The 13,837-nt window shown below is 39.0% G+C and overlaps 1 protein-coding gene across 6 annotated transcripts in view; it reads left to right on the forward strand.

Annotated features, from left to right (window-relative positions):
* The window catches only part of BEND5 (BEN domain containing 5), a 547,523-nt gene that overhangs the window by 205,968 nt on the left and 327,718 nt on the right, over nucleotides 1-13,837 (forward strand). For 3 of the 6 annotated variants that reach the window (XM_033067185.2, XM_033067187.2, XM_033067183.2), the window contains 3 exons: nucleotides 5,395-5,528; nucleotides 7,182-7,557; nucleotides 13,671-13,819. The exons of 2 other annotated variants lie outside the window; for them this stretch is intronic. In XM_033067185.2, the coding sequence (XP_032923076.1) occupies nucleotides 5,395-5,528; nucleotides 7,182-7,557; nucleotides 13,671-13,819 (659 nt within the window). The remainder of the gene's footprint in view (nucleotides 1-5,394; nucleotides 5,529-7,181; nucleotides 7,558-13,670; nucleotides 13,820-13,837) is intronic. One more of the 6 variants, XM_033067184.1, reaches the window with a different exon arrangement.

The raw sequence follows: 13,837 nt of genomic DNA on the forward strand, positions 1-13,837 counted from the left end.
GGATGTCCCAACGTATTTTCTTAAAATTTTTGTCCATTTGTCTTGAATTTAGAGTCAAGAGGAAGAATAATCTTATTTGTCATTTCCAACTCCAAATCTTGCTGTCTCTTACATACTCCTCATCCACTTTGTTGCTTACACTCAGCTCTACCTTGCTGTCCAACTACATGTACTTCTGAAGTGCTTTCACTGTGCCCAGTGTTTGTTTCTGAAATCTTTTTCACTGTCCTTCCAATAAAGTTCTCCTCTAGTCTGCAAAAAAAAGAAAAAAAAAAAAAGGAAACAATATAGTAAATTTTTCTACCCAAATCCTGACTTGACTGTGCTAGCACCTGGTTGACCCTGCTTTTGCACACTCCTCCCTTTTTTAGCTACATTGATTTTGGTGGCACCTGTCCTCTTGAAATAACTTCTGCATTTCTGCTGCTGTCTGTTGGCCTGTGTTTGTTACTGTCATTCTCAGTCTCTTCTTTGGTAGTGGTCGTAATCTCAGTGCACTCCTAGCTCAGACTTGTTTTATATGTGGCACATTTCTTTTTGCTTTGTATCCTGAATATTTTCTGGCCCTGCAGGATTATTACATTTTCTAAAATCTCTTCTTCCTCTGCAAGTCCTCTTTTAATGTTTGCATTAAATTAGCTAAGAAAGTAATTTATAGTTCTTTTTTTCCCCAGCTTCAAATAAGCTAGGTGGCTTTTTAAAAATTATTATTATTATCATGCTGTTTTTCTTCTCAGACACAGCAGTACTGAATATTGTTTATTTGTGTGTAAGTGGCACTTAGGAATCCATGGCCTGTTTTGCTTGGTGTGTTTGCTTTAAAGCACCACATACACCTTTAGTTATGGGATCTTTTGCTTTTCCTGGTCTGTAGGCAGTGCACAGCCTGCCCAGGCAGGTGATCTTACCTTCTCTGTAGAAGTGACCTGGCTGAATCAGTAGCAAACAGTTGAGTGCAGCAGTTTGGGGAATCTTGTGCAGGTGTTGTCCATATGTGCTGGGTACATGCCTGGAAATGGGAAGGCTGATGGTAAGTTTTTTCATCTGTCAGCGTATCATTTTTCACAAGGAGTGGAATTTTTTTGAAGGCTTAGGGGAAGGACGAATTCTGTTCAAGGTTCTTTCATTTTATTACTGTAAGATTTATAGCATTGCCAAGCCCCTTCTTTGGACTGATACCAGACCTGCCTTCCCTCATCCATTTGGAGTGCAGAGCTCTCTTCCTTTATTTTTCCAGCTTTCATTCCAAAGATGGAAAAAAATCAGCATTTGAACTCTTCTTTGAAGGGATTCGTTTGTTCAGTCCTTATTTCTAAATTAGAAAGTAAGGGGTGCTTTCAGGAGACTTTGAGATTTTCGTAGTTTTATTTTACTTCCCACAATAAGGTTTTCAGTTTTAAAGCACTAACATATTTCTCCTTGCATTTAACCAACTCCCTGCCCTGTTAAAGTTGCTTCCTCTGCCTCATTTGCCTTCCCCTCTAGACTTGAAGCTGTTACCTTTTGGCCTGGGTCCACCCATCCTGACCCTGAAATGAGGGCCTCATTGAAGAAAGCATTCCAGGAACAGTTCATCCTTTGCTGGTTGATAGAGATTTTCTAATGCAGGGTTGCTGTTTAAGCTTTTCTTTCTTTGAGCACTGCTGAGGCCAGATGTGTTCCCAGGCACTCTGAAATTCCTCAGCAGTTCACTTTTTTCTGACTGCCCGTTCAGCTTTGGGAGAAGCGTGGATGGAAAGAGATGCTGTCATGTACCCTGGCTCTTGAGCCCTGCACCTCAGTACTGTGAGGAATTGACTGCCAACATCTCTCCAAGTCTGACCTTTTCTTGGAGTACAATTATTCCAGCATGCTTTACTCTTTATCTTAAATCACAGAATGCCAAGTTCTCTGTGAACAAAAGCAATTTTTCCTAATTTACATGTGTCTTTCAGAATGTCCCTTCCTAAAGAACAGAGGGAGTCCATTCTTGCATTGTGCATTCCACCCTGCATGTTTTCCTACGAGTGCCTAATTAAGTATGTTAAGTGCTGGTTCTCAATAATTGATATCACTGAACCACTCATTGCATATCTAGGGAAAACAATAGACACAACTTTATTACAAGCTGATCATAGTCACCTAGGGGAAGGTGTAATTTTTAACTTCTAGCAAGGTTTAAATGACTGGGAATAAAGTCCAGACAAGTGATTTGGTTTGTTACAAAATGAAGCTCTGAGCTACAGTGCTTTTAGGCTGCCCTTCTCTCTCTTCTGTAGCCTCAGGCACTGAATTGCTGCTTGTTCATATATTTGGTTCCTATCCTGGTTTTCTTCTAGCTCAAAATCACAGATGTGATTTTGATTTTTGCTGAATTCTTCTTTTGTACCTATCTTTTGTTTGCTGCCACAACAGCAGACAGAGAATCCTAAGGAGAACTGCTGTAAATGCATGTTCATGTTTCTCCTACCCTTCCCCCAGTCTCCACTCTTTCCCTCCCACCCCTTCCCAAATTCCATTAATATTTACAGAACAAGAGCCAGAACTCTAGCATTAATCTCAAATTCAGACTGAGATTTTTCTGGCTCTATCTGCAGCTAATGCAGAAGACAACAGAGGTTAGAAATGCACTTAAAAAAAGAAAAAGAACAAAAGGCCTTTTCATATTCAACACACTGGATGGATTGTGTTAGGTATAAAAAGGCTTTCAAAGACCAGAGCATATGTAAAAAAATATTATATGTATTGTTGTTGGAAGGCAGAGGAAGATTTATTTGCTTACTGACTCCATTGAAAGTTCCTGAGCTTTAACTTCTGTAACTCATTGTTTCTTCAAATTTTGTGCATGGAGAAAACAGTTCCTTTCTTCATCTTACTGGTTCATGTAGAGATAAGCAGTAAAACCAAAAAGTCAAGTGAAGGGAAAGAGGACTGTGTTGATAGTTACATGCCAGCAATGTACAAAATAAGCATTTGTAAAGAGATGTATAAACAAACTTCAAAACCACTGAAGTTTTGTAAATAGAAATTTCATAGGCAAACCGAAATTGAGTGGAGAGTGAAGAGGATGAAGAATTCAGATTATTTGCATTTGTTTTCTTTGACCCCAAACTAAGTATTTTCTTTCATTCTCATTGTTAAGTGCACAGAATGTGTTATTAACCTTTATGAATTGACTTAAAAAGCCAAAATCAAAGATAAATATTTCTGTTCTCCCAAATTGTTTTTGTTTTCGTGTTGTTTTATTCACTGTAAAGTATTTGCTGACTTCTGTAGTGGTCACAGGCACCTACTCCTCTGTGACCCCTGTCCTTGATTGGCTCAAGGGTGGCTTTTCCCTGCCATGGGGAGGATGGCTCATGTCCCCATCCAGTTGGTTTGGGGCTCTGGCTTGGGGTGCCCTCAATGAGTTGTCAGCAGACAAATTTGTTAACTATGTCAAGTAATGGATTGTGTCCATCTGGTTGTGAGGCCAGGGTTATTTCAGAGGTCAGAAGCTGATCTCAATTCTTTAGATGGAGAAGGAGATCATCTGCATGGCTGATGGAAGATGGTTTGGGGAAGCAGGCTCTGCAGTATCCATGTCTCCTCTTCCTCCAAGGAATTGAGAGAACATATTTGAGCAAAGAATTCCTCAATCTGTCTAATGCCCCAAAATACACGACCACAGAAAAAGTTGGTGGTTTTCTTTTTTTGCCCTTTTCAATGTGGATTCATTTATTCTTAAGTTCCAAGAACATACCAATACCCATCAGTCTATCCTTCAGTCTGGAAGTTTGTAATATTTGTTTTTTTGGGAAGGGCTCCCTTATTTTCTTCTCATCTCTCTGGCATTAGAATTGGCTTATCTCACTTTTCTGATGAACCTACATTTTCCAGATAAATGAAAACATAGGAGTTTATTTTTCAAAACTGAAACAGTTGGATTGCCTTTTTGTTTTACTGGGATAAGCATCCACAGTGCTCTGGGGAATGGAGAATGATCTAAAATAAGCCTAGCTGTTTTTTGTTGTTTATCTGTTTCTTTTTGCATCTGTCTTAGTATTTATTGCTACCATCTGTGTTTCATTTCAGGTTGTCTAATGTCTCATTCTGCATGTTCTTTGCCTATTCTTTTTACATAGCCTTGGGCTGTAATATCACCATTTGCCTACAAGAGATCCATTTCTATCTGTAACAAAATGAATTGCATTCATCTGTGTAATTCATTTCTAATGAATGCCTTGCTCCTCATTAAACAGTGATTTACCTTTGTTTCCCTTTCCTACACTGTCAACACGAACCATTTTGAGGTCCTGTGGAGAGATGCTAATTTGAGAAAGCAAAAGTCAATGCAACTAAGCGCTCACGGGGGCCATCCTCCTTGGCACTTTCAAAAATATTCATGGGACACTTTGCAGAATAAATTTGCAGGTGGATAAGAAGACTCAAAATGTTTTCCTGTTCATAAGCTCTCAGGCTGTGAAGGCAATTCTTGATAGTTTAAATGCAATTCTCCTTGACACTATCAGGAGCAAGTAAATCTTCTCAGACCTTGTCTGTTCTGCAGGAATTTTACCTTTCACAGGCACATTTTGGGAGACTGTGCTCTTGGTTCACTGTCCCCTCTCTACTTTTTAAGGAATATTAAAATATTTTGAATGTATTTTCAGATTAATATTTTAAAATACCTAATTTTGAGGTATGTCAAAATGTTACAGATTTGAGAATATTTTATTTCAAATTTGTGTTGAGATGCAGTGATTCATACAGATATTTATTGGCTTTGCCAGTAGTGTCTAAAGGAAAATAATGAATACCATTAATTAATGAAAGGGGGTTGTGTAGTAATTTTGTTGCAGATCTGGTTCTTATGTAACTTTTGTGTAATGCACTTTGAAACTCTCCAGCAGCATTCCCTTTTCCAGCCCTGCACTTTGCAGAACAGCAGAATCTGCCATGTGTGCAAATAGATCTGTGCTGCTGGCAGATGATGGTTAGAGTATGGGATGAATTATCAAGTTTATTTTCACTTGAACCCTAAGCAGAGTTCGAAGAGCAGCAAAGGGTTATGAATGTGAAAATACCATTGATAAACATTATTTAAAGCATTACAGGAAGTTTTATTTAAGGCCTTTCCAACTCTTTGGTGATAGTATACAAGCCACTCATCAGCACTTTTGATGGCTTGAATTTAGCTTGGCATTTTTCAGTATTTATTCATGTTGTTGGGCCAGCCTGATCCCCAGTTGAAACTCTAGAATTGCCAGTGGGTATCAGTGGATTTACACCGTGGACTAATTTGATCATGGTATTATGAGGGGATTGGAGCATGGGAGGTTGGGTTTTTTAACTGGTCTTGCCTAAGTCATGTAGTATTTGAAAGTGAGAACACTGATTAATGTAACAAAACCTTATTTTTAATGTACATTTTAGAGGACAAAACTGACCTTGAGAACAGTGTGATGCAGAAGAAAATTAAAATCCCCAAACTCTCTCTCAATCACATAGAAGAAGCTGGGGAGGTTACAGATTATGGGGAAGAAGATGTGGAGCTTAGACACAGTAAGGTACTGAAGTCTTTCTGGTTTTTTTTACCTCCTTTCCTTTTTTTATCTTTTTTGTAAGTGCTTGGGGCATATACAAATGTCCTAGCTTAAGAATTCCAGTCTTGCTTTTGATCCCCTTAAAACAGTGTGTTTGGTGAAATTGGGTCAGATTGTGTGTGGGGGTGGGGTATGGGTTTTCAGAACCTGATTTAAGTGCAATCAGATGTTTTCCCATGTACACTGTCTGCACAGTGCAACTGCCATCTGAGACTGGTGCAACAATGCTCTTCCACTTAGGCCCAGAATGCCTTAAAAGTCACCAGTACCTGGCTGTACCAGCTGTTCTTGGTGGTACTTGTGACGTTTTCTCATTGCTTGTTTGGAATTGGGAGGGGTGCTCTGTGCCTGCCCAGCTACAGCAGTGACTGAGAAGAAGAATTGACAGGACTGGATCACTCCATTATAACTCCCAGTTGCCTTTTTAGGTTCAAACGCCAGAAACCCACTATGGAAATGTGTTTAGTTTTTGATATCAGATTATTTCTTTAAAAGTCTGCCAACCTTCAGAATAAGATATTGCTCTATGGCTTTATGTATTTTGCAGCTGCAGGAGTGATATTAGTACATTTCCTTGTGGTGGGCCAGCTTTTTTTTTAATTGTTAAGGTTTTTTTAGAACATGAATGCAGCAGGTGTAGCATCAAATAATTTTGTTTTCTGCCACATTACTCGTGGATATTGTGGTACAGGAATTTGATAGTGTCATCTTCTCACCCCTAATCTATGAGCTGCATTTGCTTTCCTTGTAGCTGCTTGGAAATTCAAATGCCTTTTCCTATTTGGCCAGTAAAACTTAGTGACTTTACCTGTACTGTCACATATTAATCCCGCTATCCAGGCCCCAAGAAATTGGTGTGATTTAATTTGTAGGGTTTGTGCAGATGACTGAAGGTAAAATTCCACTGAGAGTTCTCAGGACCTGAAGCCTCTGCAATGCAGTACTAATATAGAAGGAATCAGTTGATAAGGAAGATGAGGCTGGATGATATATTCTGTCTCCAGCCTCAGTGTTTTCAAATCCCTTTCAGTGTTTGCTGATAGTGTTAACTCAGTCACCTGCACCAGGCAGTTGGGTCAACGTGCTGTAGGGATAGTCAGAGAAGGTTTTGTCTCCCAGTGTGGGAAGGACAAGCCCTCAGTTCACAGAATAGCTTTGTGCCATGCTGCTTTCACCTCTGATGTCGTCACAGGTGACAAGTGGAGCACACAGTTAGTTCTTTCTTTTGCTTATCAGAAAATCAATTGCTGTCAGAAACTCTGAATGTTAAGGGTAAACTTTAAAGAAAAAGACCTCTAGATCCACTTTTTAAAAAAGAAATTAATGGTATGGAATCAAGTGACCTATATAGACTGCTTTTGTAAGCATTGTACAAATGCAGGAAGGCCTTTAACTGCCTCAGAAGATTGTACATGCATTTAGCTGAGTTACAACTGCATGTTGGTTATGCTGTACATTTTGTTCATAAGAACCTGATAGGCAAAATATTTTTGCAGACTGGCTTTGTCTTTTTTTTTTTAAAAACAAGAATATTAACAGTTCCCAAGACTGTAGAACTTTGATTTTTTTATGTCTTACTGCTCTCCTAATTTATTTTTTTGTTGTTGTAACGTGCAGAGACAAGATGGGAGGAAACAAAGTGAAGGTACACACAAAAGCATTGAAGCAGTTGTTGCTCGCCTTGAAAAACAGAACGGGATGAGTCTCAGTAATACTTCCAGCCCTGAGGAGGCTTTTATGGAGGCTACAGAGGGCATGAACAATATGGACGATGCTGTAGTTCCTCGGATTCTCTATGAGGAATTGCTGAGGAGTTACCAGCAGCAACAAGAGGAAATGAGACACATTCAACAGGAGCTGGAGAGAACGCGGAGACAGCTCGTGCAACAGGCAAAGAAGCTAAAGGAGTATGGGGCACTCGTGTCAGAAATGAAAGAGCTCAGAGACTTGAACAGGAGGCTCCAGGATGTACTGCTGCTAAGACTAGGTAGTGGTAAGTGCCGGACTTAAGTGGGACTAGTTTGAATGAATTTTGCAGGTGTGATCAGTAGTAATGGCAATGTATTTGAAGAATAGCGGTGGTTGTTAAACTGGACATTGAATGTTAAAAGGGTTTTCTGCTGTGGCTGTACAATATGTGTCGAATTTGTATGCTATGTACGTCTGGGGTTTGCTTTTAAAACTAGAGGTCTTTGTGCTGGTTTGGCTGAATCAGAGTTCCATTTTAAGCAGCTGTATTATAAAGAGTCTCTGACCTTCCAATATATGCTAAAAAAGTTAATAAAGTATCATCTGCAAAATATACCAATATGTTCCAGTGTAAAAAAAAAAAAAAAAAAGTAAAGAAAAGGCACTGGAATGAATAGTTGGGCTAAAACGAATTTATCCTTTGCAGTTAGGGATTTTGTTTATTGTTATGTAATTATGTTTCTTTCCATTTTCTGACCCCTCTTCCCATTAGTAGATTAGAATGTTATATATTCCTGAAGTTTTAGCAGTGGCTTTAAACAGCCATGCTATTTGAAAAACAATGGATTGTTAAAGCATAATTTAAAAACTTTATGTTAGTGTCCCGCTTATCAACACTTGTTGCAAAATGCAGGCTTTTGTAATTTGGATTTCAGTTTTAAATATCGTGGGTCAATTGCTCCTTTGTTTGGGTTTATAATAATTATTTAAGCATTTTGTTGGAATAAATGGGAAAAAAGACAAAATAAAAAGTTCATCCTTTTCATTGAAGATGGTACCCTTGGAATACCTTCAAAAACTTGACTAATTACATTTATTTGTGATTAGAATGTGGTACTGCTGTGTTGAAGATTTGCTCGGTGACTGAAACTTGGTTGAAATCTATGCATCCAAACTTAGCATGCCATTCTTACGTCTGCCTTTGTGTATCTGAAAACTTAATTTTTGCATGTCAATTGGAAATTTGCTCTTCTCCTGGACTGGAACAAGTGCATGCAATTTGCATGTGGGTCTGAGTTACCCTCACGTACAGAGCTGGACCTGGGAGAGCATGTGCCTGTGCTGTAGCATGTGTTCAGGTGTGCCCACATCCTTGGAGCCAGGTTCTTGGGGTGTCCCACGACCTAAACTGGGTGTCTGATTGTGAATGCTCATCATTGTTACACTGTGCATAATTAAAATGTTGTTACTTACCATAAACATTCTAGTTAACTTTCTAAATAAAACTAAATAGGCAAGGTTGCCACAGCCTGAAGAACACGATGTGGTTGGCAGGAGATTCCACTGAGCTTTCTAAAATTTTCCTTGGATGGAAAGATGTTTCTTCATCTGCAAGTAGTTAGCTGGAATTTATGGGAATGGAGCACAAGCCAGATGTTGGTAGGCAATGGGGCTGAACAGTGTAAAGTACCAATTTAGTTGGTAGACTTGACAGCAGTTGGAGTGGTGAGACCAGTAGTGAAATGAAGACAGCTACTGAATTCTATCTCTTTTCTTTCACTTTAAGAAAAAGAAGATGAATTTTTTTGCTTCAGCCAAATAAAGAAACCTTAGAGAAAAAGGGAAACACAAAAAAAAAAGGAAGAAAGAGGAAAAGAAACCCTGGAAAAAAATACCGAATCTTTTCTAAATATTGGGCATGAATTTCTATTGTATGTATCAGTCTGACAACTGAAAACAAATCCCAATTACAGTGAAGACAAGTTCTTTAATATTAATCACACACCTGGAAAAATATCAGCTATGCGACACTTCCCAAAAAACCCCCTTGTTATTATTGCTTGTAAGGAGCATTGGATGGTAAAGGTAGAATTTGGCTGTGCTGGCTTTGTCCTTCACAGGGTTTGTTTTTCTTAAGACTCAGTGTATTAACTGTTGCTTACTCTGTTGTTTTTCCTTTTAGCCTCATTCACAGCAGAGAAACAACCATGTTCTAGAAAGATCAATACAAAACTTATGAATAATTAGCAAGGGAGACATCTTCAGCATGTTTTAAATTAGAGAGTCTGATGACAGTATGAAAAAGTACTACTTTTAATCAAGAATAGATACGTAAAGACTTTTTAGTCTTCTCTAATTTTCCATCTTATAAATGAGGTATGTTTGGGTATGTGAATAATCTCTGAAAATTGTTCTGAAAATAAATTACATCCTGAATTCATCTGCAGTTGCAGTGCTCTCTTAAACCTAGAGTTTCAAATTACATGTAATTTATGTTACACTGCACTTCTAGCAGGCTGGACTTAATGCAAACTAATTGCATTTCTGTTTCACCTTAGAGACTTGTGATTTCTTTGCATGAGATGACAGCTGGTTTGTGCTGATGAATTGCAGCTGTGGGAAATGCGTGCCTGTTGCCATTTTAAACTTGCAGATCAAATATAGAGCAGCCTCTTGAGCTAATGTGCAGTCAAGTAGTCAGTCTCCTAATTCCCCATCAACCTGTTGAATGCAGTGAGGAGCTGGAAGTCAATGCATCGTACTTGAGACTTAGGCCTACAGCTCTGCTGCTAAACTGGAGCCACTTTAGTGGCAGGAGTGAGGAGGTTCATCTTCCTCATGGTGACACCAAATTGCTCTTTGTCACCAAAGAACCTTGGAGGCAAATGACAGCAGTGAAATCAGTACTGATCCATGGAAAAACGCTTGATATTATCTTAATGATTTTTGTATATTATTTCCCAGCACATCCCTTAGCAGAGGAGGCAGGCATTTCACAAGGGCTCTAGGGACCAGAGCAGTGGAAAAATGTGATGACTGTTGTGGAAAAGGTTATGGTGTCCCTCTTGAACTCCTGGAATAATGTGTGCAGCCTCCTGCCTTGCCCGCTTGGGGAACTGGAAGTCCTGAAACTACAGGCCTTTGCAGTTTGTTTTGTTGCACCTGAAAACACGCCTAATTGGCCTTCTTTCTATCAATAGAGAGTAAGATAATTTAAAGAATTAAATAACTGACTCTCCCCTGTAGGGACTTCAAATAGCCCTTGGACTGCAAAAGAGGAATTTCAATTGCTTCTTAAAAAACCAGCTGTCTCCTGGGGAAGGTCTGAGCAGTTTCCTGTGGCTGGAAATATGGTCAGAAGTACTGAAATTGTACAGGGATAATGTTTGGGTGTTTTTAGCTCCCTGATAGTTTCTTCATTTTCACGTTATATTGCTGAGAATTAGTGTTGCTCCAAAGTCAGGACATATATTCACATTCATTCAGAATCATTGATTCATCAGCACGTGCACACAGACCCCCAAGGTTTTATTTTTAATCCCAGTTTAATTTTAGTGATCCAGTTTACAGTGTCTTGGGACTGACACCAGAGTAGAGAGAATGAAGTGGGATTTGTGTTTTACCACGTGTCATGAATTACTGTTTTTCAGCTTTTCTAGATTTGTTTGGCATTTTGACGTTTAAAAAAAAAGAAAGGCCCAAGGTTTCTATCAAGTACAGAAAGTATCACCACTTTTCAGACTTGTGTTGTTTTGTTTCAAATTCTGGTAGATCATGTGCTAGAACTTACTGCTTACAAATTTATGCTGACCACTTTATCAGTCAATTTATTTTTACTTTCTTGCTAATTTTAGGAGTAGCATGTAGCCTAAGATGCATTTTTGAGGAAAAGGGATGGTAATGGTACCTCTTAATCCTGATTTGAATTTGCTGGCCTCTTGGATATTATAAAAAACTGCAGTCAGAAGGAGAAAGATTTTGCAATAAAACATGTTTCCTTCTTGCATTCTGAAAATCGTCTTTTTTTTTTTTTTTTTTTCTTTCCCTGATCCTTAATTAGTAAGTGCTGTCATTGTTAAGTCTTTAAATAGAGATATATATTTTTATATGTGCCATTCATCATCTTTAAAATAAGATGCAGAGAGGGGGAACTTGGAGTGTGGTGAATGGGGCACACTGCTCTATTGGCAGGCAGGCAGGAGTGCAGGTTGCATGTGCAATTCACAGCATGCAGGGTTGAAAATGCAGAGTTTAGTTGTGGAGACTGCCTGGGTAGAGGCAGGTTTCTGTTTGGGAATCAAAAGTCAGGATGTAAAAAAGAGATTTTAAAGGCTTTCTTTTGGTGACTTCTAAGCAGGTGGTAAAGCATGAATTGGAGCAGAGGTATTCTGACCTGTGAAAGCTGTGGTTGTTGTGGACTTTAATCAGCTGTTTCCTTGGGGAAGCTCCAGAAACCAAATTCCAGCTGTGTCAATATATGACTAAAAACAGTAAAAGACTTCTAAGTAGGGACTAGTAAAAGTGATTAAAGGGAAGGAAATGTTTCCTGCTAGCAAGAAGGTGGTTATACTTAGGTGTCTTCCTCGAAGTGACTTTCAAAGTATGAGAAAATAGCCCTTTGCTAAAGAATGTTTTCTTAAATTAACAGCTTCAGAAATGACTTCTTAAGGTCACACTGGCAATTCCATCGCTGCATCTGCTGGTTCAGTTGTGCTCTTGCTGTGGGCAGGCTTTGGGTGCTTCAACCAGTCTGGGTCTTCCCCCAGTCTGAATCAGCTTTACAATCTCAAGTTTAGGAAGTTCAGTTTGTCTTGGCTGCACCGTTGTATATTCATGGTACTAGAGGTGCTTGCTAAGATCACTGTGAAATGACAATGCAGATGGGATGTTCTGTCATTTCTCTTTCTGTGCCATGCTTGCACTGGGGCTGGCTCTCAAGACCCTCTTGTTGGTGGCACTGCGGTGTAGGATCGTCTGAGTTGCCAAGACAACTTTTAGTCATTGGTGAGTGTGAAGTGGCAGCCAGCTGAGAACATTTAGCTGGCTATGTAGGTGTAGAATAAGCTATAGGATAAATGTCAAATGCTGACAACGGAGGAAGCACTGCTATCTCTGTATAATAATCCCTAAATGAAACTGCACAAAGTAGGAGGGATGAATGCTGTGCTTGTTCCAGGCACAGGAACTATTTAAGATGTGTGACTAAGACCTGAGTTGTGGTGCCAGCGTGACTTGAATTGTTGGATCAGTTCAGGGCTGGGTCCCTGTGCACAAACACTGAGCAGGGAGCTGGAGGGTGACCTGAGGATTGAGTTGTCACTGGCTGAAGATGTCAGGGCTGGGCTGCAGAGTGGTGCAGTGCTCTCAGCACCAGCCTGGTACGATCTAGCACCAACAAGTGGGCAGGTTTATCCTTAGAGTTCTGGACATGGGGTATTTCCATGATGTCCAGTCTAAGCTGGGAGCCTTGCTGTGCTGTGGAGCCACCAGCCCTGCATGGAACTTCAGTGCCTGCTGGAGCTTCCTGGGATCCTAGAGCCTCACATCAGGGGACACTGACAGGCTTCGGGACATAGCCTAGACTTCTGGTGCAACCCCTGCAATGAATGGAGTCATGAAATCCAGTTCACAAATTATTTTTAGTTAGTTCTTCTGTCCTTTTAGGAACATTTTATAACTTGGATCTGGAAAAGAAAAGTTGATGACTGATAAAATTATTGTCCTCCTTTTAAGTCTCAAACATATGCTTAGTAGTATTCTGTTGTTTTAATTTGTGCATAATTTTTGTTGATTACATTAAAAATAAAAATCAGTGTTGGATGGATTGGACAATCAAAATTCTAATTTATGTGGGGTTTTTCTAACCTTTGATATTCTTTCTGTGCATGATACTTCAGCATAAGGAACCTGTTTCCTTCATAGCATTTCTGCAGATCCTCACTATTTTTATACACCTCTGTCATATCTAAAGAGATTTTAGATTTCTATAAAATTTGTAATTCTGTGTGGATAATTTATGTAATTATCACAGTAAATTATGCAGGTTCCTATGCAACTATATAGCAATTCTTATTTGAAGAATTACTATTGTTGCTCTTGGTTTATAATTTCAGTGTCATTTCAACATAATTTCCTTAGTGTGCATTGAAGAAATCTTACCCATATCTGTAATTGTCCTTATGCTTTAGGAATAAAATTAAGCACTTAAATTAAAATTAAACATTTTAATGTTTATAAAGCAGGAATACTTATCCTGCTTTTCATTACTGATGTTCAGAAGTAACATTTTGGTTTAGATTACTTCTAACTTTAAAATGAACATGACTAATATGTTATTTTATGCTAATCATGGGTGATGAAGGGATTGATTTCATGTTCTCTGGGATAGCAGACAGCTCTCTTTTCTTAACTGTCTAGGACCTGCCATTGAGGTTGAAAAAGTAAAACCTGAATCAATTGAGCCTGAACCTGAGGTACAGAAGACCTTCAGTGAGGAAGCAAATACATCAACGTACTTCCCTGCCCCTGTTCCAGTAATGGACAAGTATATTCTCGAGAATGGAAAGGTATTTTATATTAAATAT

The sequence above is a fragment of the Catharus ustulatus genome, chromosome 9, assembly GCF_009819885.2.
Source record: "Catharus ustulatus isolate bCatUst1 chromosome 9, bCatUst1.pri.v2, whole genome shotgun sequence".
In the NCBI taxonomy this organism is placed as follows: Eukaryota; Metazoa; Chordata; class Aves; order Passeriformes; family Turdidae; genus Catharus; species Catharus ustulatus.